This window comes from Tachypleus tridentatus, chromosome 13, assembly GCF_004210375.1.
Source record: "Tachypleus tridentatus isolate NWPU-2018 chromosome 13, ASM421037v1, whole genome shotgun sequence".
NCBI lineage: Eukaryota > Metazoa > Arthropoda > Merostomata > Xiphosura > Limulidae > Tachypleus > Tachypleus tridentatus.
Window position 1 is genome coordinate 93518241 of NC_134837.1, and position 27878 is coordinate 93546118.

The window sequence follows — 27878 nt, forward strand, 5'->3', positions numbered from 1 at the left end:
TGATGCCACCATTGGAAAGTTTTATGGGTGTTCCTGGAAATGAACGAAAAAACATTTCTTTGAGGTAATACAATTTTGAAAAATCTATTTAAATACAAACATATCTATTTGTACTACTACTAATTTTCTTGGCTTGATTTACTGTAAGAATACAGTAATAATTAACTAAAAAGACACATCATTAAAATGTTATTAATAAACTTTAAAATGTGTTTATAGAAATACATGGTTGTATCTGTGTTGTAGAAAATGAATAACAGAATATGAAGGACCAACTTGCTTCTTTCTAAACCATTATATGACAAAAAACTATGAGTTTGTCTTCACTTATAACTGACATACTGCTGTGCCAATTATTGCTAAACCTGACAGGCACATTTAGGACTTCCAAGAAGACATAAAGGAATCAGAATAGAACAACAGTCCCTCATTTGTTGCTCCTTGGGGACATTTGTGTTTTCCTTGTGCTTTGCATCTACTTTTAACAAGCAAACCACTGGAATGATTGTGACCAATCTTGCCATGCACCCTTAGAATTCTCCTTTTGTACAGGTATGTCAGCTAGTTTGCCATTATGACTGTACTTTCATGAAAGATCTTACGGTACGTAGTTCTTAGGCCAAGAATGGCCTAGCAGCTAACAGACCATCCATTGAAAGTTTCGAGGTTTGAAACACAATACCAATGAATGAGCTGTAGGCTTTAAGTTGTGGATGCATTATTAGAGTGATGATGCCCATCCTGTAAAGCTTTTGTGACAGTAAGTGTTACTGGCTGGCTGTCTTTCCTATGGTCAGTAGTTCAAGTTAGAGACAGCTGTATGTACTGAATCTTGAGTTCACATGCACATAAGGAGCTGTTTAGATTAAAAGTTTCAGTTTTTAGTAGTTTTTGTATTGTGTATCAAATGTGACCAATTAAAAGTGTAGTCACTTTATGTATTTTTCCTATGTTATTAATTTGTATATCAAAGTTTAGAAAATTTACAGAATGAAAAGTTTTTTGTTTTTTTTGCTTTTTAGAGTGTCAAGAAAGGTGATATAATAATAGGGTATATAAGTGGAGTTCAAGAAAATGGTTTTAAAGTTACTGTGACATGTTTGGATATGGGAAAAAAACGAGAACTGTCTGATCTTGGAATTAAAGTAAGTGTTTCTTAAACAGCTTGCTACTTTGTATTTCAAAAAGTGTAATGTGTAAAACAACCTGCTGCTTTGTATTTCAAAAAGTGTAATGTGTAAAAAATATTTAGAGACAAACCAGAATAAAATATCATAATGGTAAAAGTAAAAAGGGTACTATATAATTTAGTACTGTCAGAGATTATGGAATATTAATTGCAATTTATAATAACAACATGCAATGGTATGTTAACACAGGTATGAGTCATTGTACCATGAGAATGTGTTTATCACATTTATATGTGGTTCATGGTGACTTTTCGAACTATTCAAAATCTTTAAATTGTCATGAATGGACTTGTTTTTGGACAATATGTTAGTTACTTCTTATGAAGGATATTTGTAAAGTAAACTAGCAAAGAGATTTAAAGCTCATGGCTCATCAGTTTTAAATATAACTATTTATAGCATTGTGACTGAAAGTGTAAGGGAAGACCAGCACGTACTTGTGGACATAAAACTATCCAACTTGCATACAAGACTGCCAGTACAACTTGGAACATTCAGACTAACTGTCCAGAAATTTTCTAATTCAGATAGAAAATGATTAATAAGTTGCACATATCCCCAAATTACAACTGTAATTTTTTAGTTGTTATTGAGCTTGAAAATTTTAATTCAATAACTGAAGCAATAACATGAGGAGTTAGGTTAATCACTAATACACAAAGTTCTTGTCCTTGTAAAGAAGCATAAATGACAATTTCACGAGTTTGCTAACTAGATATGTTGTTGAAGGACAGAAATTGCAGAAAAGTGTATAAAAATACTTAGCATAGGATTGATTGGAGTTTATTGCAACACTGTATTAAGCCTGCTTGCCTTAAACGAGAAATGGAGGGGATTTGTTCCTTACTTTTAGACTAAGGTTTTATTACTTTCATTATGTAGTTTTATTTTTTACTTCATTTTAACAAGTAATTTGGAAACGAGTATTAATGTGCGTGTGTGTGTATGTGAACTTAATTTGTGCTCTGTTAGGTTTTGGTTCATTTAAAGAATTATCACTTGTATATAAAAAAGATATTAATTGAATGCAATGAAATAGTTGGTTACACTTTACAATTTTTATTGTAGGTATTTTGTCCTCTTAATCAGTTATCAGTATCTGTGCATGACAACCCCTTTGGTATGTACCAGCTGAAAGATCTAGTGAGAGGTGAGTAAAATTGTTTTTTTTGTATACTTTTGTTTTACTGGAGACCATAGAGCTGGAGAAATTAATATGTTTTATAATTTTTATTTTTGTGGCTCAAAATTATATTTAACAATTCTGTTTTAAATATAGAGAATGTCTAGAAAATACATGTGCATATTACATGGTAGTCTAATGTTTTCAACTATCAGTAATTTTAATAGCAAATGAATTCTATAGTCTTGTGGTTATAACAATTTTAACAGTTAATTTGTTTCCTTCAAGTTTAATGCTGTCATTTTTTTCTTTCCACAGGGGTAGTAATAAATGTTGTTTCTGAGCATCAGAAAATTATCATATCACTGAAGAAAGAAGCTCTTCCTCTAGAAATGCAGCAAAAAATTAAAATGGTATTTTTTGTGATAAATATCATTTTACATCTTGAACACTGGAGCAATGCCTATTGAACTTTTTTTTTAGTTGTTGTTGAGCTTGAAAATTTTAATTCAGGAGAGTGTGAAGCAGTAACAAAAGGAGTTAGGTTAATATTCACATCATTATGAGTACTTGCTAGTTCAGGTGCTTGTTAATGTATTGTTTAACCCTTTTGCAGTGGACTTGGTATAATATACATGAGCTCATCTACACATTTGCACACATTGAGTATTTGAACTATAACTTTTGGTACAGTATGTGTATCATCATAAAATTTGGTGAACTTTTAGTGAAGGTCACAAGTATGTTGTATACAAGAAATCAGATTTTTTAATGAAATATTTTTACTCAGACTAATAACAAAGTAATTTCATGTTAATAAAAAAAACACTACTCTTCATCTCAAATCTCAAATATTATATGTTTAATCTCTAAAACCTCCTAACTACATTTCTAATGTTTGTTTTCAGTAAGACTGTATTTATGTTATTTTCTATACTCTAGCTATATGGGATTTGTCACTTGACCTACCTCGTAACCATCATAAAAAAATTAGAAAATAAATATAAATTATGCTTTTTTCATGCTAGAATGACTACATATTAAAATGCAAAAAAAACAAATGTTTAGTCTCAGTAGCTTAAGTCTCATAACACTATATATATAAAAATATGTATTAATTATTTTATTATATGGACATTCCAGTCATGCCTACCTAGCATTACATAACTTTCATTGACACTGTGCATATGCATTCAAGTAACATATCCAGTAATATAAAACTGACTTTTAGTCTTCCCTTTCTTGTCTGTGTTTTAGTGGGCTTGTATTTTGTCCATTTCAGTTATTATACATTATATATACATATATAGGTTATTACTATTTAAAAGTAAGATATTAAAACTTGTTTTTTTTAATATAGAACAATAAATCAAGAAGTAAACAATTCTCACTACGACCTTTATATGTGGTTGCTGCTGGACATGGGTTGCTAAGCCTTTTAAAATTTTATATATGGAGGGTATCAAACAAAAAAAATTGTTAGGTTTTATACATAAAGTTGAATAACCAAAAAATCATAAATAGCTACACTGATACCATAGAATTCCACTATAATTTATTAAGCTTAGAAATTTAGGTTGCTTTTTTTATAATTAAAAAACATGCGAGTTCAAGCAGATTAAAGACACAAACTACATCCTTGAAAAATTGGATCAAAAGAATTTGGAAGCCTTTTCAAAGATTAAAATGATGGGAAAATTCATACTGAGGACTTTCTAAATTGTTGATTGGTTATTCACGTCATATCTGTAGTAAGAGTATACAAGGGAATGTTTCAAAAACTGGAAAGAGTTGAACAGTGCAAATGTGTTTGATTCAGTACATAAGCCACATATCAACAAAATATGTGAGGTTTATCTTTTATATTCTAACTTGTCAATATTAGTAGGCCCAGCATGGCCAGATGGTTAAGGCACTCATCTCGTAATCCGAGGTTTGCGGGTTCAAATCCACGTCACACCAAACATGTTTGTCCTTTCAGCCATGAGGGCATTATACTGTGAAGTCAATCCCACTTTTCATTGATAAAAGAGTAGTCCAAGAGTTGACAGTGGGTGGTGATGACTAGTTGCCTTCCCTCTACTCTTACACTGCTAAATTAGGGACGGCTAGCACAGATAGCCCTCGAGTAGCTTTACTCAAAATTCAAAAAAAAAAAAAAAAAAACAATATTAGTAATTTAAGCTTTTAATTTGTATGACTTATAAACTTAATATTTTGAAATCACAAATGCCTAATGTTAAATAGTGCTGCAATCAATATACCACGTGACTCACTAAAAGCTATATTTGAATGCATTCTTTTAATATTTATTTTTAAGTTAAGAAATTAACTCGTATATAAAATTAAAGTTTGAAATATAATCTACAATTTGATGTCAAAATTATTGACATGTATTTTTTAAATAGTAGTTCAATAAAATTTTGAATGCTTTTGAACCCTGACCCACTGTGAAAGGGTTAAAATAATCTTTTGTATTAAATTTGCCGTTAAGTCAGTTATTTGTAAGTAATAAATATTTATTTAAAAAGATGAAAAGTATAATTAGCCAGTTCTCCTTTTAAGTTTAAAATTTATTTGATTTTAATTAATGTTATTATTTCAGGGACTTATTAGTGAAGAAGAAATTCCATCACATCACCAGTAAGTTTATTCATTTGATATTTCGTATCTCTATTAGTATGCAACTAACATTGATCTTGAACTTTAACAGAAACTTATATTTAATCTAACAATTTTAATTTATTCATGTTAGAAATATGTAATGTGTGAATTTTTACGCCTTTTTATCATTGCTAAAATAAACTTCTTGATGCTGATGGTCTAGGTGTGACTCAGTGTGCTCAAACTCTTGATTTGAAAATTCATCATTCCTAGCCTGTTGTGGCAAAAACATGCTCCATATTTTGGGGACCATTGATATTTTAGAATATTGATGGTCATATCCTACTATTTAGTCAGACAAAAGTAGCCCAAAAATTTATAGTGGATAGTGATGATAAAGTTTTTTTTTTGTATCAATTCAAAATTAGGGAAGGCTATGTTCAAGTAGCTATTTGTGTAGCTTTTTACAAAAATTCTGAAAAAATGCAAAAAAAACAAACTTCATGTTGATAGTTCTTTTCATCATTATATGCATTTTTATTGAAGCTTCCAAACACAGTTAACTTTTTATTACCTCACTGTGAAATCAAGTAAATAAATTTTAGAATTTCCTTATTGCTTCTGCTAAATCTTGATGCATTTTATTGTAATCTTACATGTACCTTTTTGCTCACACCTTTTGTTATGTTATATATAATAGTTAGCCAAATACATTGACTTTTGTTGCTTTAAATGTATATTAAAAAATTCTTAATACACAAGGAATCTATATGATTATTCACATGATGTGAAAATACATAAGGTATTCAAATGATAATTCTGAACAAATTTTTTATTGAAAAAAAAAGATAAGACAGATAATACCACAACAGCTATTTTTCTTTTTGTTAAACCAACAGCGATTGGAAATAGCTCCTTATTTTATCAAACATCTTGAATACTTATTTTTTTATTTCGACAAGAAATTGTATAATAAATGCAGTGTAGTTAATGAGAGCAAAAAAGAGCAATTTGATTGTAGTGAAAGAAAGAAATTAATATTTAGCCAGCAGTTGTTGATTAGAGAAAAATATTGATTATCAGCATCTTGCACAATGTCGTACAGTTGTTTAGATATTTGATTACTGGGCCTAAGCAGTATTTACAAAATACAAAATGTGGGGTTGAGATGTATTTTTAGGGGGGAGGAGACAAAAATGTACTTCTAATTTAATCTGTTCTAACAAGTTAGTTTCAGTAGAAATTAAATATTTTTCTTTGTAAAAGTTTCAGTTTATTCATCAGTAAGATTTATACTTCGGTGTAAAGCAACAGAAATGTTACTTCACAAATACAAACATTTAAACTTCTGTTTTTATGACTCTTGAGTTTACACCATCATTTGAAAAATTAAACTGTAATAAAAGGTTTGGTAAATTTATTTGTAAAATGACAATGTAAAATGTATTCTTCAGTGATAAATACTGAATTTAGTATAAGAATTTTATAGTTTAATTTATTACATCTTGGATCATTCAAAAGTGTTAGGACAAAGTTAAAAATTAGATTTCAGGCTACTTTCAGTGAACAGTGGGAAGTTATTCACAGATGGAAAATCAACAATGTCTTTCAGACATTATCTCAACAAATTTAATCAAATTGTTTTTGGGATTGTATTCCAAATGTCTTTGATATATTTCCATAAAGTTTCTTTGGAAGTAATTTTGATTTGTCCAGTTTTTTATCTATCAAATCATCAATCTGCTCAGTTAGGTTGATACTGAGACTATGTGAGAGACATTGCATCATTTAAATGACTCCAACAGCTTCTTTCATAGCTGAGTAATTTCTTCTCAGTTTGGATGAGTGTTTGGGGTCATTACAATCTTGGTAGTAAAATCCTTTACAAATAATGCACAAACCATTAAGTACACCATGATGGATCAGTATAATCTAATGGTACTCGTGCTGGTCCATTATTCCATCTTTTTTGTAAATACTTCCTGTTATCACAGCAGAAAAACACACCCAAACCATCACATTGACTCCCCCATAATTCATGGTTGATGCTATGCATTGAGGTAAGTATCTTTCAATGGGCATACAACCTACACTTTGAACCAGATATTTCATATGGATTTATGCATTCACAACATCCTTTTCAAATCATCAGCAGTTCAGTTTTTGTATATTTTAACAAATTTGAATTTATTGACAATACTTGGAGATCAAAGTAAAGTTTTTTAAAATGCTACTTGACCAAATATTTAATTTTTGTTGAATCTTCGTGATACTGTAGATCAGGACATTTTTCTGTGATTTGGTACGTGGTCCTTTATTTCATGCTTGAGATCAGTAGTAGTCTTCCTTCTGTCTTGAATGTTGCATAATGAAGATATTTAACATCAGACTCATTGAATTTACATATTCTGCCTCTTCCTTTCTTATTTTTATAGTTATCCGGCTCAGTCTCATGAGCTAGGGTGTACTTGATAGTGTTTGAGTAGCATTTCAATTTGCAAGCAGCAATTTGTCAGAGAATCCAACCAGCATCACATGAAGCTTTTATGTGAATTCTCTGCTCTACTGACAATTCTCTGTGCTTTTTTAGGCCATAGCATGATAACTAAACTTAATACATAGTGCTAAACATTGTTTTTATCCAGGTTTATTTGTGGGGCTCTTTTAAATTGATTTTTTCTAGCATATGCCAGTGCCATATGCTAGCTCATTGCTATTTTATTTCTATATAGTTAAGACACAGCATGGGGTCCCGTGAATGTTATTGCACACCTGAAATTTTATCAGTATGTTCATTCAAGCATAAGGAATAGTAAAGAATGATAAGTATTCTCACCCTGGGCCATTCATTTGTCAACAGGGATCAGTGAAACATTACTGTAGCATTGAAATTTACATTATATACCAGCATGAAAGAATTAACCTCATGAAATGGAAGGAATGGCAAAATATTCTCTTGTTTTAACGCCTTTGCACAATACAGTGTATTGAATTTCAAAAAGCATTTCATCAACATATTTTTGTTTAGTTCAAGGTATCTACTAGCTGCTAGATTAACAATGTTATGTTTAAAACTGGAAGTATTTTCACTTTAAAACACCTTTTTTAAAAATGGTTTTTAATGGTTGACTGAGTAAAACTACTGAAATGTGTAATTTTCATCCTTTTTCACAGAAGAATGATTAAAAGCCATGGAAAAACTTACTCAGATGTACTAGAACAAACCTTGGGTTTTAACAATCCTACTACAGTAACTCATCTCTGTCTATGCCTTGGGATTCCTTCATGGAAAATGTGTTCCCTCATGAGAGGTATTTATAAGTAAGTATTTTTAAGCCATTATTTTGTTATTCTGGTTTTCTGAATGGTTTTGCAGACATGGAAATATTTTAAACTTTATTGAAGTTTGAAAAATAATTTTATAATAAGGATTGATGTTTTTGGATGATATAATATGCTGGACTGTTGAATTTAAATAATTATTTATAGAACACTGAGCATTGTTACCACTTCTTTGGGATATTATACTTACTGATACTATTAAAGACTGTTATATGAGGAAGATTTGTGAATAATAACACCTATTTATACATGAATGCTTCTTCACCAAAACACAATTATAGTAAAAAGATTAATAAATCCATGAAAAGCATTGAGGTCTAACCTGTTGTTAGATTTTATTTTGACATCAAGGAATCCATTTTAAAGCCGAACAGCACTCAGAGATGGCTTGATTCGGTAAGGAAAAAAAAAATTAGTATCAGTGTTACACAGTAAGAATTACAATGTTAATTAGATCTGATGACAGAACTTTTGTTGAGTTACATTTGTAATAAAGTTTTCTTCATCACCTATTCAAGTCATCACCAAACTTGATTGTTCTTTGATTTGTTACTTCTACTGCAGTAACTATATTTTTGAAAAAAATCTCAGCTCATCAGTACTGTTTTATAGAGCAAATCAAAGAAATATAGTGTAGGTCCTCCTAGTAATGAATATAAATAATTTTAGGACTTTGTGTAAACTTCTTTAATCAGTGCACCTACCATAAAATACTTTGGATGTTAAAATGACTACGCCATCACTGTTCATTTTGTTGTTATAACTCAGAAGATTAGCTGGTACTTCATTTGTTAAATAGTGTTTTAGGTTTAGCAATGAGTAAGGGACTTTACATCATAACCTGCAAAGATCTGTTTCTACATGTAAGTTTTTTTTTTTATGATGATCAAACTTTACATCATTATGATGACCCTGTCAAACTAGTAAGACTGAAGTCAAGTGATTAATCCTTCTATGTATGCCAAGGTAAATGTATAAACTTACAAGTAAATGTTTTCAAAAGGATGGTGTTTTTAATCTTTGGAATTTGTTATTTTTACATAGTTGTTTATCGGTTGTAGAGTAAAAATTACATAAAATGCTCTTTTGTAAGACAGCTTTTTTTTTAAATAAAAAATATGCAGAATGGCTAGAAGTTAGAACTGACAAATACAATTCAAAATTTAGTTTAATTATGAAATTTCATGTTTTTTAACATGAGTGAAGTACTCTTGTGAAGTCATGTGGCTGAGATATTGGACAGTATTTTTCTGAATTAATAATAAAAGCTCAGTGGACTTAATTTTTTGCTGATATTATGAAGGAATCTAAAAGGAGAACTAATTTTACTCTCAGTGAAACTCTAAAAGGCCTAACACAGACTATCAGTTAAAACAGAGGTCATTGGCAAGACAGAAGTTTGCATCTAATGTAGCAGTTAAGCTTAATGAGTTGAATCACTTACAATTATCATCAGCACCATTCAGAAATATTATAGAGTAATAGTGGGGACATGGATAATCCATGGTAACAATAAAGTCTATGGTGAGCAAAGCAACTGCTTGTTGGATCAATATTGTTTGTTTTGAGTATAACTAGTATTGTTGTAGGCTCCCTAATAATTAGGGTATCACAAAGTACACAAGTATTTTAAAGATTGTTCCCTATCTGGGAAAGCTGAAAGAATGTATCCTCACAATAAAATGGGGATAAGGTATCACGGGTACTAACAATGAATTGTCAGACTGTAAACAGAGTAAGAGCACACACAACTGTATGCAATGCATTATGTGATCATGCAAGCATGTTACTGTGCCTGTGCACTTGAGTTAGACCTAAACTCAATCATATAACTGATTACAATACAAAATTTTAGTCTTATACAGTACAGTCTAAAATATGAAAGAAATAAAGTAAGAAACTAGAAGTTTTATTTTATCACAGGTAACAGGGAAAACTATTAGTTTATGCATTCTTGTTAACAAATAATGCAGAACACTCCCACAATAAATAAAATGGCTAGTCTCATGACATCAAGGATGTCACTGTGAAAGTGTTCATACTTTGAAAGAGGTAGTGATCAGTAATCTTTGTCATTTTAGATGTAGCCTCAGAAAGTATGTTTTAAATAAACCATTTTAGTGTACGCACTTCTGATTTCCAGAGAAAAACGTGCATATTCACACAAGTGGAAATATGTATAGAAACTTTGAGGGCAATACCTTCAGAATTGACAAAGTTTTTGTGTGTACAGTTTTATATTATAGATATTTTTAGGAGATGAAAATGTGTTACTATTGGTCACTTGAAAAATGTATGTGACATCATAATTATAATAAATATCATCTTTCTTTACCAGAATTGTCAGCTTATAGTATTTTTATTCACTAATAAGTTTTTCTTGGAATTAAGAGATTTGTATGAAATATTGTAAGATAATATGTTAATGTATGATTGTGAATGTAGAGAAAAGTGAAAGTTAATGGTTTAATTTATTTTAATTTGATTAACAAAATAAAAGTAACTTAGCCAATATCGTCTAATTCTGTTTGATTTAAACGTGATATTTCTTTTTTGCAGTAAGGAATATCCAAGAGAAGAGTTTGCAGTGGCTCTGAGAAGACAGCAGTCAGCCAAGTGGGCTCATAGGAGGTATGTTAAATACCTTTTTAATCTTTGTTCTCTAGAAGTAACCTGGCTATTTTCTTCTTTGGATTACTTCTCAATTAATTGTATTCAGAAATAGACATTATGTGGAAAATGTGTTAAAAACTTTTGAAGCTTTACACTGAAGTAAAACTGTGAATGATTTGCATCATTACATTCTTTACTGAAGTTTTATATTTATTTAGGAGATTTTGGAGGTTACACAAATTAAATTTAAGATTGTTGAGACAAAGAAAAGTATTTTTAATCTTAATTGAAAATTCACTTTGCACTTGTACTAGTCAAAAATATTTAGTATATTCATGGACAAATCTTTAGTAAAAATACTTCATTAAAAAATATTGATTTCTGTATACAAATGATATGGAATGTTTACAAAAAGTTTGCCAAATTTTGTGAGGATATATATTTACTATATTAAAAGTTATAGTATGAAAGTTATGGTCAGTATAAATTGGTTACAAGGTCAGTCTAATTGATTGAATGTGTGTTGAGACAGTTAACTCTATAAAAATATACAAAGGTTTTTGTTTTGTTTTTAAGATTATATAGGAGAGAATCTATTCTTTCTTTTGACTATGAACATGTTCATCAGCAGTGCACACATTTATATAATTGTCTTGAAAGATGTAAAAAGATTGAGAGGCTTCTGTGATTGGTTTGAGAAATTTATTAATTTCTCAGCAAAATAATAATATAATAGTTTTAAACCTTATTATTTTTTGTAGTTATGTATATTTTGCTTTTCTAAACTGTTAGACAATATAGAAACAGTATTATTGAAGTTATAACATCTGAAATGGAGAAATCAGTGTAACTGTGTGAGTGACACAGAGAAGTGAGGGATTACATTTTTATAAATATTTGTTCATGAAACTAAAAAAATAAAACACAGGTGATATAAAAACTTAAGCATTAAACTTTATTTTGATGCTAAACTTGTTGATGTATGTTGACAATAAAGCTTTTATTATTTAAATTTTAAATGTAACTATATAAAAGGTTGACACATGCACACTTTAATCCTGCCATGCAGAAAGAATTAAATGTTGATACTTTGTTTAAATATGTAAAACTGTGTCATATGCTGAATGCTTATAACTGTTTCTTGTTTTGTACATTATTTTAAATACCATAGCTATACTTTATTGTGTATTTTGCACATAGTGTTATTAACATCTATGCAAGTCTGTTTGTCTGACAGCATAAATTTTTTAAAATAAACCAGGATTTCTTGGTCTAATGTATAATGCCTGCAAGAAAGCATGGCTTCAATTTGGTCCATGAAAATGATAGAACAAGGAAGATTCAAATGAAAGGCAAGAAAACTACTTTTAAATCTTTTGCAGGCCATACAAATTGATCATACAAAAACATAACAAATGTAAACTATTTTTTTAATATTGTTTCATTTCTTAGAACAGCTAAGATTAACAAGATTTTTTTTTTTTTAGTGTAAAAGATGGTGTAGCCCATTTCAAAGCAGGAAACCACACAGAGGCTTTTCAGTGTCTGAACAAAGCTCTTCAGATTGATACTGAAAATGTAGAGGCCTTGGTTGCTCGTGGAGCTTTGTAAGTTTTCTACTTAATGCAGGTTTTGTACTGTATAGAGTATTTTTTTCAGAAAGGCTACTCACTTCCACCCAGAACTAATAGCTAGTAGCTTACACTACAGCCAAAAAAGTTTTTGTATGTGTGCCAAAATTTTTATTCCTGTGCATAATTATACATTGTGTCAATCAGTAATACAATCAGCATTTGACTGTACATCTTCATTTATTTCTACTGGTTCTTAGGTGAATTTTTTGTTTTTTCAGGTACCATAAATTCAAGTTTGTTTCTTTTTTTTAACCTTTTTTCCTTCTTTGCCTAATTGTATATTATTACAGTTTCATGCTGTCTTTGATTTGTGTTGACTCTCAGTTGCTCTGTTTTTCCAAATATTAAATTCTTTTTCTGCGACTTGTAGTTAGAATTCTTTTTTAGTGTTCCTGTTCCTCAAATCTCTTCATATTGCTGGGTGATTTTCTTCTTACACTTTGTTACCTTTTTATCCTGAGTCTAGTCGTCTTCATCTTTTGCTCACTCAGCTTTTATAGCTGTTGTCCTCTTTACGCTTTTGTTCTGAGGTTCAACCTTTCAATTCCAACTAGTGCATTGAATAAATTTGCATAAACTTGTCCTTCATGATGGCCAGTTTTCTTCCTTAACTTGTTCACTTGCTTTCTTCTTTTTTTTTATTTTTTTAAAGTTGCTTCATTGATAAGTCTTGTTTTCTGGGGTTAGAATTTTTCAGTTTTATCTGGAGCAACTCCATTTGGTACTCTTCTTTTGTCTTTTGTACATAAGTTCTTGATGAAGCATCCTGTGACCCATTCCAGGTGTTTCTCTCCCAAGAGGCCAACTATCATGGTCCTTAGTGATCAGTTATTTGAAAAACCACTCTTAAGCTTTCATTCTGTTGGAGCTTGTCTTTTACACTTTGCCAGCTTGTCAACTGACTTGCAGAAAGCCCATGGGTGATGCAGGTCTTTTTGTTTTTTATCCTCAGGAACTTTCTTTGTCTGTAAGGGTCTACAGGTTTATTGTTAAAACCTCAAGGTTTTCAGATGGAAAATGCACCTGTTGGATCTGCATTTCCACCACTATATAGACATAGGACATTTCCTAGCCTTATCTTGAGAGATATCATATACTACAACCTTCTTTTTCCTCTGGAAGTCTGCTTATTTCAATTGGCTTGGGCAGGCTGTTAAGCCAGTATTGACTCTCATTCATTATCTGATTCATCTGGGGATCTTTATCATCTTATTTGCTGGGTCGGCTCAGTCTTTTCCTTTATATTTCCAAGATGTTGAACTTTTAGTTTCTAAGACTCGTATCTCCCTTTCTTCCTCTGTATTAAGTTCTGTCTTTTTAGGGATCCTTTGCCTTTCTTGTGTTTTTCCTTCCTATTTATGCATTATTTCATATTCCCTTAAGGAAATTCTTATGGATCGGTGGTATATACCTTGTACTCCACTGTCTTATTTCTTTGCCTTTTCAGCCAGAGTGGTTATGATTCTGGGTACTTTCACTGTTTTTAGTATTGGGTCTCCTGCAGGTTTTTCTTTCTCACGTCAGTGTCCCTAAGATGTATTCAGTCAAATAGAGCTGCCACTATATTTTGTTAGTGCTATATCAGGATATCCTGTTTCAATCTATTCAATCAATATATATCCACTAGGGCTATGTTTTTTTTTTGGTTCACACAAACATGTGGTTCTTGGTCCTCTGTGTTCTTGGATCTTTGAACTCAGTGGCAAATTGGCTTTCTTGACTTGGACTGAATCCTTTCAACAGAGTGGAACTTACCCATATCTCCTGATGTTCCTGTAAATTTCTTCCCACTTTGGCAGTCCTCTTATTGGTGCTTTTATGACTCTTATACACCAAGCTTGGATTTTCTTTTTTTTAATCATAGTACCAGACTCTTTGAAAGTATTTCCTCTGAGTATGGATTGGTCCACTGTCTATTTGTGTGATTGCTGTCATTTTTAAATTCCTCCCAGAATCCTGTTTTTAAATCAAAGCATCCCTTTTTCTGGTTTTTCTCATTGCTCTTTTTCTGGCAAACTATATCATGTTCCTGCTTCTTTATCTCTTGGCAGTCCAAGAATTTGTATCTTTTCCTTTTTGGGGGTTACTTTTCAGCAGCTACATAGTTAGAAAATAATTCACTTGTTCTATTCTTTATCTACATCAGTCCATTCACCATCTTTACAATGCGAGATTTCATCTTTCTGTTCTGTGGCAAAATTGGTTGAGTAGCATTTCTAAAGTTAATATTTGTAGCATTACAGCATAGCAATGATGAGTAAATAAGCATTATTGAAATAGGTAATTGTGTTATTAATAATTACCTAAAAATCTAATTTATAAGTGACCTAAATCAAATTTATAATTATAATTATCTTGCATAAACTGATTCACATCATAAGAATTGATGTTTATGCAGACTGATAGTATATATAATGCCTAGCCTAGACCACTGTCTGTTTTATCCCAGCTGGCCTGATATGGTCGCTGTTATTGGGTAGTGTGGTTGACATATAATAACTAATTCTTTATTGATTTTATTCATGGTTTCTCAGAAAAAAATAATCAGACTTTACACGAGTACATATTTAGAGGTATTATTTAATCTGATAATGTAATTTTAATTTGATATTTTTACTTTCACACACTATTTTGATATATGTAGTTATTGTAAAACAACCACTGTTCTTTTTTGCAGAAACACTACTACACAGACAATTGTTTCTACATCTTGTATAAATACATCTTGAAAAACATTACCACTGAGTAGGATGAAATATACAGGAGATGTGAAATATAATCATAGACATTACTGATAATGGATATTCAATTAAGAGTCTTAAAGTATTGTTGCTATTTTGATCAGTTGATTCCTAACTGAAAACATAAGTGCTTGCCAATTGTTAAACCCAATATTTTGATTGCAACTTTTAAACTTACATATGCTGACTTGTTTTTTTATGTTTTGGCTATAATAAAACATGCTACTGACATTTCTCTCTTGTAAAAGTTAGAAAGAAAAATCTGTAGCAACTAATATTTTTGTATTTTAATGTCATAATTTGTACAGAAAGTGGTTTTGTGTGTGTGTGTGTGTTTGCATAAAAATGTTAAACTTTTTTTTTTATTGTAATGCAGTGTCATTATGAGATAAATGTTTTAGATAACAAGTGTTTGGGTTATATTGTATTTAAATTAAAGTCAAATGTACTATATTGTTGAGTTATTAAATATACCTACACTTTGCATGTAAGATGTGTGTTATTTTGAACTCTGACATCAAAGTTTTTAGCACATTATAATTTTTATATAAAAATTAAGAAGTTTAAAAGCAAACTCTGACTCAATAAAATACTTTTCAACTTCTCATGTAATAATGTTCTATGACTGTGGTCTATCTTTAGAGAGTTATTAATATTTTGTTGAGATAAAAAAATTATGTTTTGTAATTTTTTTTCTGTCGGGAAAGTGATGCATGGGTTTAGTGATTGTGATGGTTACTTGCAGGTTTGCTAACAATAATAATCTTCGTCGAGCGTTGGAAGACTTTGAAAAAGCAATGGACATTAATCCAAATCACAACAATGCTCGTAAATACATGTCAGAAACATTAGTGGCACTTGGGAGATAGTAAGTGCTGGAGATCTCTTAGGCTTCTTTGTCTGGAAAAGGAAATATTCTTTATTTTTTGATACAGATGTGAATGATCTTCCAGAAGGAAAATATTTTTTCATATAATTCAAGTTTCTTTATCCATATTAAACTATAATGAAATCATGTGAATGAGCAAAGGTAAGAGAATGTAATTATTAAGTAAGCATGCAATTGTATTAAAATTGGTTAATGAATAATGGAAACATAACAAGTATTTCTAATTTATTTTTCAGACAGAAACCAAATCCTTGTTATCACTATTCAAGTGTGTAATTTAAGAAACTGGTATTTGCTGTGTTACTTGTATGTAGTATGTTTTCTTAAAGTTGGTATTGATTCTAGAAATTAAAAATAATTATTTACTTGTTTATTACTGTAATTATCAATAATTATCACTGTAATATTTTTTTATTTATAAGCTATGAGGAAAAAGGAGAATTAGAAGAAGCTTCTAAGACGTACAAAAAAGCTATACATGCAAACATGAACAATATGAATGCTCGAGATGCATTACTATCCTTTGAATCTAAACAGAAAGAAAAAGAACTATCTAAAACAAGGGTAGGTTAGCATGTATGTATGTGTGTGTTATTTATAAACAGTGGACCTGTTTTCTTAAGTAAAATAAGGTTACTAATGCTATTTTGTCTTTTGAAGAACAGAACAACCATACTAAGCTTTTCTGAAACAGCATTACATTTTCTCATCCAAAGTTATCTTGACCATGATAAGCACTTTAAGCAATCCTTAAAAAAATATTTCTAATAGGGCACCAGTTTATTAATAAAATACCTCTTTATATTTGCACTATTTCAGAATGTGCATATCATGTGAACACCTTCCACCAATCACACTGTGCCACCTATACTACTGCAGGTTGCTCATTCTACTATTCTAGCACAACTCTCACTTTATTGATTGTCACTGCAATGTATAGATGTGTATTTACTTTGCTCCACATGTTTGCTTTTTCATTGTGATTGCATTGCATTTCAGTCCTTCACCAGTTTAAAAGTATTTTAAAGGAGTTTCCTTTTGAATTTTAGTTTTGTTTTTCAAAGAATTCTTCCATAATGTGAAATATGAATTAACATTTTACAATGGCAGGTGAAGTTCCAATAATATTGAGGATAGTAATGTCACTAGCTTCCAGCAAGGTAGGTTGACAGTATATACTGAGGGAGTTCAACCCTTTGTCCACAGGAAATTAGATCCTCAGAATTTAGTTTATTCTCATTTTTACCTTTGAACAGGCTTCTGAGGAAAAATTTATTCAAGATGAAGATAATGTGGCCTCGTATTTTTCTGGCTCTGGCCTTTTATGATCAGTCACATAATGCTTACAGTCGTGAGAGTTTGACAACCTTGCTGTTTTAACACTTTAATCAAGTATGTCATATTTTAAATGTTTCACTCTTAGTCCTTGATTCTTTTCTTGCATTGTTGGTTGAAGAACGGTTTTAGCATATCATGTTCCCAACATTATGAATCTGGTAGCTGGTTGCTTGACTCATCCCAACTATCCATTTGGTTTCCTTTTCCACACACCTCAGCTCTAGGAGTGGATGTATTCAGTCAGGATTGGGGGGCCCTTTACATATATGCCTACAATCTCCTCAACTAATCCCCAGGGTCATTTCCATTGTCCAGACCATGCCCTTGTTGTGTTTTGCTTGTTGCTTTATACTAGCTAGCTCAGATGTGGTTTCCTTAGCTTTGGCCATTACTGGATCGGTATATCCTTCCCTTACCTCTGTCCAAGTCGCTTCTCTGACAACTGTAATCAGATGTATTTCATCCAGATGTCACCACACTCCATCTTCTATGAGGCTTTTATTTGGTCCCTTGTATCTGTCCACTGATTTGCTCCTCATGTAGTATCTTTCCTCACCTACACCTTACTCATTGTCCATGTACCAAAAATATTGGTCCTTTCACTGTGGCTTTTGTCTTTCCCATCTTTTTGTTCCAATTTTTTACTTGGTCGTTTGATCAGGGTTTGTCTGTGTCATCAGTTGCTAATTATTAGGCCTTTATGTCAAATGCAGTTCCTTTCTCCCAGATTTGTAAAGCTTTTGTCTCTCAGATGACTTCCCTCCATTTCTGTTCTTTTCATCTTGTTTGTCCCTCATATTCTTTTGTTCCTCCATATTGGTATCTTAACATTGTTCTTCATGCCCAGTCTAGTTCTCCCTTTGAACACATTGTTAAGTGTTTGTTGTACCATCTTTTGGCATACCTGTTCTTTTCATGCAGTTGTTATCCACTTATTTTAATACTGTTGTAGCTTCACCGGCCTCTCCATATTTTCAATTTAAGATTTTAGCTTTCAATGGGTAGAGGTAGTACTGTTTTGGAAGATATCATTTTCTTGCACTGAAAATGTATTTCTAATAGGTACTTATCTCCCACTTTTCTTCCATACTGGTATGTCAGTAATTTAGTTTGTAACTGCCAGTTCTCAAAATTGAGGATTGTGCTAGAATAGTAGAGGGAGCTCCCTGTGCTAGTGTAGGTTACACATTATGATTGATGGAGGGTAATCACATGATATGCACATATTCTGATATGGTATGAAAATAAGTGTGTGTAATAAACTGGTGTGCCATTATCAAAAAGTTTTTTTAGCAATACCTAGTGGGTAAATCAAAGTTGAGAATTTAGGTGAATAGTAAGTACCTCTAAGAAATACATTTTCAGTGTCAGAAAATTTTCACTTTTATACTTTATATCTATTTTGTTGTTGGTATGAAAGAGTAGACTAAATGAAAATCTTCTTTGGGAAAAACTTAAACTTTTTAAAATCATAAATATTGGGAAATAATTTGAGGAAATGATTCATTTGTTATGTAAAATGCATATGTAGGGGACCCAAATGGTAATAATTAATATAATTGATTGCAAAGTTGATTGTATTTTTGTTTACATTATATTGTGAGGTATACACTAATAATTTTTTTACATTATTTTTATTAACAATATTATTTAGAATAAAAGGAAGTATATTTAAATAGTAATTTCTAGTTTGAATATTAATTTTATTCTCAGTAAATAGCTTTCTCTTATTAGAAGTTTATATCATTAGTAAAATATTGGAGGCATGTGCAATTTAGTTTATGTATAGTTTTAATATAAATATATTTTTTAAAGCCAATGATATTTATATCAGTTATTCTGAGATTAAAAAGTAAAAGCAGTAACTAATTATGGTGAAATATTATATACTTGTATGTAGCTCTTTATATGATAAGTTGTTAGTTGAGATTTTTTTATTTGAAAATAAGATTTCTGTGTACATTCGAATAACTTTATTGTAAAAATAGTGTCAGATACCTGTATGTATTTTTGTAAAATAACAGCCATTGTTATTTACCAGATTATTTACCATTGTTATTTACCACATTGTTATGTGTCAGATACCTGTATGTATTTTTGTAAAATAACAGCCATTGTTAATATTTTTTAATTTAACTAAAGTGCACAGAATTAACTGTTATTTTGTATCTTTTTTCTATTTTATTCTTCTAAAATAAGCGAAAACTACATTTTGAGCACTGTTTCATGGATTTTCTTTCAGCTTTCCTCACCAGGATTACGCACAAGTAGTCATAATTCACCCAATTCCGTAGGTGGTAATAACTTATCTTCAGCAGTGGATACTAGAGAAAAGCTAAAACAGTTACTGAAAGAAGAGAAACAGGAAAGGTTTGCATACATATGATTATATCACAGGTTTTCAGTTATTTTACTAACAGTATTTGAGTACAAGTTTAATGAGACTAATCTTGTAGAACTGAATATATAACATACACACATAAGTACAGAAGTTTTATTAGTAGTAAAACCAAGAATTTTTGTTTTTGCCAAGTGTTTGTATGTTTTAATATCTTTGAGAGATCAAAGACATAATATAGTATTTTCAGATAAAACTATAACCAACAGAAGTCTTAAGCCAGTTATATTGTAATAATTTGCAAGTTTTACATGCAAAGGAATGAAATTACTATGAAAAGGAAAGCAAAAGCTCAAACACTTACACCATTCTTTAATATCAGACGAAAATTGTGTTGTGGCATATTACAACCCTAATTACTTAAGTTATCATTTTCATGTTATGTATTTAAATATAGATTAACCCTTTTCAGATGGGTCACAGGTGAAAGGCCATATTATTGTGTTTGTTGACTTGCATTCAAAATTTTATTGAACAACTGTTTTATGAATTTAGATAATTAAGATTGGTATCAAACTGTAGGTTATAATTTAAATTTTTTATATTATACATTATTTAATTTTTTTAATTTAAAAGTAAATATTAAATAAACACATCTAAACATAGTCTGCCAAATTTTGTGAACTCATGCTTATTAATTTAAAAGTAAAAGCAAGAAAACCTTAAGAACTATAAAATGATTATGAAGTCGGTCAGAGTCTGTATTGAAAGGATTAACTCTTGGTTCACACTAACCTGCACAAATCTTTACATCACTTGCATTTGGATATCACCTTCACTTGAAAAGAGAGATGATACAGAAGCTTTACCAAGTAAGTAAAGTGCAAGTGAATGACTACTGATGTATGTATCCTTAACATAAGGCAATGATTAAAGTATGCTTATAACTAACTTACATCTTGTTCACAAGGTTGCTGGATACATGCTGAACACTTGAATATAATTAAATCAAGATTCTTCTATAGTAATGAAAGACTAAAATCTAGTAGTTTTTAACTGCTGAAGTATTTTGTATCCAACAAAAGGAACTGTCGGAAAACTTTTTTCCTTTTGTAAATAAATAATTCCGTGATGAGCAAAATAAGTATTAATTCTGTACAAGTATGTTAATAGTATAGTTAAGCTTACAATCATTAAATATTGTCTGCTTTAAAAAATAAGTGATGGTAAATGTTTTTGGACATGATCTTTACAGAATGTTTAATTAGATAGTTTAATAAATAAGTTGAAATCGTTAATTGCATCACAATTAGAAATGTGTGATTTGACTTGTTTCTCAGAGATCAGTTGACATTGTATGACACTATTTTCTGTTATATTTCATGAAAGTTATAGAGAACAATCATTTGTATAGAAGATAACTTAGGAACTTGCTTTAGATGTCAGTTTTTTACTTTTCAATCTGATTTCTATTTTTATTGGAGAGATTTCAGTTTCATATTTAATTAGAGTAACATTTTTTTTATAAAAATACAATGCAAACAAATCTTTCAACATTTTCAACAGTTAAAACCATTATACATTGCACAGGTTATTTTTATAACTTTCTACTGCTGAGTTGAAGACTAGTCTTTTGAAGTGTTCCAACTCTGTTAATTAAGTAATTATTTAATCAAAATTAATTTAGAGCTAATAAATTTATTTATTTTTTCTACTAGACTTAAAAGAAAAAGGAAAGGTTCAGATTCAAGTTGTCCATCTGAGCGCACAGCTTCACCCTGGTCCCAGAGCCCTTCTCCACATTTAAAAGCAGGAGAGAGAGATGGTGAAACTTCTCATAGGCATAAAAAATATATGCGAGAAAGTAGTATATCACCTCATGAAAGAAGTAATATTAAAGATAGCAGCCAAAAGTCTGCCAGTACTTGTAGAAGAGAAAAATTCCAACAAGATTTTAAAAGAGAGAGAGATGATGAAACTTCTCAAGGCAAGATATTGCAAGAAGAGAGAGAGATGATGAAACTACTAGAAGAGAAAAATTCCAACAAGATTTTAAAAGAGAGAGAGATGATGAAACTTCTCATAGGCATAAAAAATATATGCAAGAAGGTAGTATATCACCTCATGAAAGAAGTGATATTAAAGATAGCAGCCAAAAGTCTGCCAGTACTTATAGAAGAGAAAAATTCCAACAAGATTTTGAAAATAGTGATTGTAAACAGAGATATCATGAAGATGTAGATAAACGGGTAAAAAGAAGTGATTTAGAAGATAAATACATAACATCTCCAATGAGGTATGTATCTTATTTTGTATTTTTACTGAACAGTGAATGTGGATTAAAGATACTGAATTATGAAAAGAAGTGCTAAGCATTCTTTATGTGGAAAACTACAAGGTTTTTTTTTGTTTGGAGATGAAAGCATGTAAATTGTACCTTTATTAAAATGATTAAAAAAGTTAAAGCCTCGAAGGAAATAATCATTGTTTTTTTACAATTAAAAAATGTAATTATTATTTTTGGCTATGATTCTTGCAATGCTATTTCATTCCATCTCTATAAAGAAACTAGTTTTATTATGTGCAGATAAAGCACATTTTGAATGAAGAAAGACAGCATGATATCTGTATATATAAATAAAGAGTGCAGAAACTAACTTATTTTATTACGTATAGGAGAAAACACATTTTGAGTGAAGAAAGACCGTGTGATATCTCCCTTGAAGAAAGGCTAAAAAGTTATTACAAAAAACTTGTACAGGAAGATACATCATCTAACAGAAAAGAGTGAGTAAGAAGTAAATATTTAGTCAGTGTTAAGCTGTTAAAAGTACTTTCCTTAATAAAAGGCTTAGCTCAGACACACACACACACACATGTACTGTGTAAATTAACAATGTTTGCTTGGAAATACTGGAATGTGTCTTTGCATTTATAGATTTTTAAGTTAAGGAATTTTTTGGTGTACATATGAGAGATCGTTATTATAAACTGTAATCACTTGAAATCGCTTATGGAAACAAATGACAAACTATTATATTAGCAATAATAAGCTGTATTCCAACATTAAGATATTGATTGCAGTTTTAATATTTATTCATTAAAGTTGTGAAATATACCATATTCAGTGACATATACCTGTAAAAACAAACAAAATGCAAAAAATAGTCATTATTGGCAAAGAGATCACAGTTGTACCTGACATTTTCACAGATAAAAATATGATGCGTCAAAATTACATTGCAGCTCCTGCTGAATTTGATCTACGTGAAAATTGACACACACTTAACTATCTCATTACGGGCTCAGTAATCTCTTTGTTCTCATGTAGAGTCTATATATTTGATACTACAAACTTATAATATGGTATGTATATCTTAACGAAGTTTGACAGTCTTTTAGTAAACATTATAAGTCTTTCACCAACAGCATTTTGTATGAAGTATTTTAAATAAACTAAAATAAAGATTTGTTGCTGAATATAGTGAGTATTTGTTTTGAATAGATTGTGTGCAAAGTAATATTCATCTTAAGATTAAAAGTACTTTTACTGATCTTGTGAATCTCAGATTTGACTTGTGTAATCTCCAGCACATCCTAGATATATTTCAGATGTTTGTTTTCAGTAAAACTTTGTTTGGTCTGTTATTTTCTTTACCCTAAGTCTATACAAAGGTTGGTCAATTTGACGGACCTCATAACCTCTCCCAAAAAAATAGAAATAAATTCAAATTTTAACGTGAAACTACATTCATTTATCCTAAGTAGTTTTAAACTTATAATAGTATACAGATATTTGCCAGTACATGTTATTGTTTTGTTGCCCTTCAAACTGTGTCTAACTAACTGTTCATGCTGTTTTATAAGTTATAAATCATGTAGGGAATGTGGAGCTCATGTTACACTGTCAGATTACATTACCCACAAGCTCTTCATGTGCATGCCTTGTGAAACATTTTTATTTTATTATCTATTTTTACTTAATCTCATCTTAATTAACTTAAAGGGATGCTTATTTTTACATTTCAGTTACTTTAAAATAATGAATAAAGAATAAACATGAAGAACAAGTAATAAAAAAATTATCCAAATCTTCTTTTTCCTTGCTGTTAATTGTTGATTACACTTAATCCAACTCTTTTTTTTTTTTTTATATATATATATACTAATGGTAGTAATGCACTACCATTTAACCAAATAATGCACCAAAATACATAGGCTAAGAACACGTCAAAAACTAGACTATTTTCCCAAACTATCATGATTTTTCTAGCTTTTTAATTACATGACAAGAACTGTTACAAAACCATTCAAGCTAGTACTAACAGTGAAATTCACAATTCTCTGTTCAGAAAACATCATATATTATGCCATTTGATTGATGAAAACTTTGCTTTCTGTTGGTTATAGATAAAATAGAATTAAATATAAGAGAGAACTATTAGCAAATTCTGAAAGGAAGGACATGACAGATGGATGTTGCAAGAAGGGTGTGATTTTCTATTTGATGGCTCTATAACCAAACAAAATTCAAGGCAGTAAAAATTATGGTTTATTTGAGCAATGACAATTTTATAGTGAGTACTTTATGTTGAATTTCATAGTTATTTGAGGGGCAGTAAATAATATAGATAATAGGATATACCTAGAAAAAATGTCACACACTGTGTCAAATTCCTGTTTGTTTTTTTGTTGTTGTTGGTTTTTATTTTGGTGTTTTTTTACAGCTAAGAAATTAAAACTTGTATACTAATAATGCTGATTTTGTGCTGCATTAAAAATAGAATTATGAAACAATCTTCATGGAAGCCTGACTTAACTCCAGCTTCCTTACTTAGTCCCACACACACACACACACACACACACACACACACACACACACATATATATATATATATATAATGAAAATGTTGAGCTCCAATACAGTTACACTTGTGAGACAGTTTTGTGTGTGTTTTAAGGTAGGTAAGGGTGACTTCATGACAGCACATCTTGTCTGCAAATGAGCTATTAAGACAAATGGTAATAATTCCTAGTTGTGTTTTGTGTGGTTATTATAGATAAGCTTAGTTATTCATGCACAAAGACTATTATAGAGCATTTAAATATTATGTTTGTTAGTTTAAATATAATATCACCAGCAGTTACAACATGGAGTGACAGGTTATGGCTACCAGCATCCAAGAATTCTGTTTGATCTCAGTTTCATTTGAAAATTTGGGACTTGAAAGTGGAATTAAACTTAAGAGGCTTGTGATATGTTACCTTAACAGAAGACTGTGTGTGCCAAAAATGAATCCTATCCCTGAAAATTGTCATTAGTTCTGTGTCAGCAAAGCATTAAGAAGAAAATGGTGACTCCAAGCACTGTAGTTGAGCTTAACAGGAAATACAGGGTGGTAAGATTGTACATAACACAATCATCACTAAATGTATGTGCCAAGTTCCTTGTGGATCTGTTGATGGGGATTACTAGAGTGAAGTTAGCCCTTTCACAAAGATTGCCCTCATAGCTCTAGTTCTAATGCAGTGCAAATTCTGGAATTTGTGGCACAAAATCAGCAAGAAATATGTTACAGATTTGACTAGTTTTAGATTTGATGGTGGTGAAGGCTAATGTTCTGAAATAGCAATTTTTGTTGTAATTTCAGTATATCTTTATTACTTTTTTGTGACTTCTATATTATTTAAGATGCTGTAAACAGCAAAGTATTGGCTTGTTAGAAATGTATTGAAGTTTAATAAATTACTTAGAAAAATATTGTTAAAATGCTGTTGGTTAAAGTATTGATTTCCTGTAATGGGAATTATAGAAGAATTGTTATAGCTACTTATAATGAAAACTACTTTGATTTTGTAGCATGACTAGAGTTGAAAGTAATGTGTTATGTTTATTTCCATTTGTAACATAGAGAATGTTATCATGGTTATTCCAAGCTCTGAGGGCCAAAGACTATTTCTTTATTGTTTGGCTGCCTTCACTAACATTCCTAATCCATGTCTAATATCTATGTTTTAATGTCATCAAGTCATCTGAGCCTGCCTGTTGCTCACTCCTCTTTCTTTAATTTTTTTCATCCAAATGTTTTACAGCCTATCTCCAAATCTAAGTATGTGCCTGTAGTAGCACATTTTCTAGGTACTTGTCTTTCCTTGTACTGGCTCAGATGCTTTCTTGGTGGTTATTCTATATAGCTGAAAATATGTAGGTGAGGATCTGATATTGATTCTCATTGCCATAAATACTTTAACAATTGCTTTATGGTCTTGTGATGTTTTAGTATTTTAAACATTAAAAAATGTAATACATATAACTGTTAGAGTGATTTAGTTTTGTTTTATTTGCAGAAGCTATCACTCTGATCATAACCTGGAAAACAAACATCAAACTTACAATCATTCCCTCAGTAAACATCATCATTGGCCTAGAAAACACAGTGTATCTCCAACCTCAGGTAGTGGCAAGTTACATCATCTGAACCCTGATTATTCTATCATCCAGAAATATAACGAGGAAACACCTTCTGAAACTCAAACAAAGTTCGAAAGCCTTCCCCAAAAGTGACATTTGTGATGAAAGCTGATGAAGAGTTACCATTCTCAAGGATTTACAGTCAGGCCAAATTTGAGGAGCCTGAGCTGTATAATGTGAAACCTAAAAATCATTTTGTTAATCAGTTGGAAGAGTATGATCAGGGTGGCTATGAACAAGCAGCAGTACTGAAGTACAAGACAAAACTTGATCAACACTCCAACTCTTCCAAAGATTCTCAGGATATTAAGCACAAAAAATTAAAGAAAGCTCATCATGCTTCAGAGCAAGCTAGAGGAGGTTTACAATTTCTAAAGGAGTATTATCCAAGTGGAGATAATAAGTCTTCCTGTTCAGATGATGAAAAAGGATCAGTTTTAAAAAAGAAAAAAAAGAAAAAGAAGAAGCAAAAAAAGAAATCAGTACATAGTGAGAAACAAGATGCTTCAAAGAAAGGCAAAAAGAGAAAAAAGGGTAAAACCCACAGCCCCAGCAATACTTCAGAAAGTGATGTTGGTAGCAGCAGCAGTAAAGATTGGAAGAAAAGTCTGGACAGACACACAAAATACCATAATATAGATCATAAAACACGTAATGTTTTACCTGGCCCATCTAGAGGATTTCAGAAGAGCCGTACACAGGTTTACAATCATCGTTATCACTACAAATATCATCCTCCTGAAAAATATTATCACCCTCATAATCGTTATCACCACAAGGCTACAGTTTTCAGGAAACCTGTAAAACCATCATATCACCAGAGGAGCACACATTCCTGGAAGCAGACAGAAGACATCATTTGTCGTGCCCCTGATCCAGAAAAATTGAAGAGGATGAAAGAAAGAGCAGAACGTGCCAGACAAGAAAAAGTTCAGAAACAAGGAGGTGAATCTACAACAACTCTTAAAATTACAAAGGCACACGTTATTCAAAACTGGATGGAAACAGATGATGACAAAAAAGGTCTCAAGGCTGCATTGGCTGCTGCTCATAAAATCAATGAAGCACTAATGGGAATTTCTAATCAGTCAATGACATCAACAGGACAGGGTTCAAACACATCCTTACATGAAGATGAGTCATTAGAAATAGGTCCTCTAGAAGCAAGGAGAAAAATAAAGCAAAGGGAAACTTTGCAGCAAATGGAAAGTTTTCTACAGCAGCTGAAAGATCAGAAAAAAGCAGAGATCCTGGCAAGTAACCAAGATATAAAGAAAAAAAGCTTAACATAGTTAAGAATCACCTATAAGTGAAAAGTTTAGCTTATTCCAAAATAATGTTTTCTACAAATTTATTTTGTGACAAATGTGTTGTAAAACTCTAAAGGTGTAATAAGATAGAGAAGATTAACACACACAATAAGATCTGTGATGTGTATTTTATGAGCTCTATTTGTATGAAAGTAATGTAGAAAAGTTAATAATTTAATCAGTCAGTTATATCTTAAAAGAGTAAGAGACTTAAAAAGATGAAAACAACTTGTACTACAACTTTTAAAGTTGCTTGTTATGAAAATAAAAAGATCATCAGGAAA

At 30.8% G+C, this 27878-nt stretch overlaps 1 protein-coding gene across 3 annotated transcripts; it reads left to right on the plus strand.

The window, feature by feature from the left end:
* On the plus strand, nt 1–27878 carry LOC143240341 (uncharacterized). Of its 3 annotated transcripts, XM_076482608.1 has the most exons (15): nt 2–64; nt 1023–1145; nt 2259–2340; nt 2632–2726; nt 4919–4956; nt 8092–8238; nt 10819–10890; nt 12360–12479; nt 15993–16115; nt 16559–16700; nt 19717–19844; nt 21531–21740; nt 21839–22108; nt 22489–22599; nt 26161–27878. In XM_076482608.1, the coding sequence occupies exons 2-15, from the start codon at nt 1107–1109 to the stop codon at nt 26375–26377; spliced, it is 1794 nt and encodes a 597-aa protein (XP_076338723.1). In that variant the 5' UTR covers nt 2–64; nt 1023–1106; the 3' UTR covers nt 26378–27878. The 3 variants fall into 3 exon arrangements, with proteins under 3 accessions (XP_076338726.1, XP_076338723.1, XP_076338724.1); XM_076482611.1 differs by lacking the exon at nt 15993–16115 and having other exon boundaries at nt 1–64; XM_076482609.1 differs by lacking the exon at nt 2–64 and having other exon boundaries at nt 980–1145.

Excerpts from the sequence above, each read along its gene's own strand:
- LOC143240341 (XM_076482608.1), top strand. The coding sequence starts at position 1,107 with ATGGGAAAAAAACGAGAACTGTCTGATCTTGGAATTAAA. Across the intron at positions 16,701-19,716 it reads AAGAACTATCTAAAACAAGG|CTTTCCTCACCAGGATTACG; the intron begins GTAGGTTAGCAT and ends ATTTTCTTTCAG. Across the intron at positions 22,109-22,488 it reads TACATAACATCTCCAATGAG|GAGAAAACACATTTTGAGTG; the intron begins GTATGTATCTTA and ends TATTACGTATAG.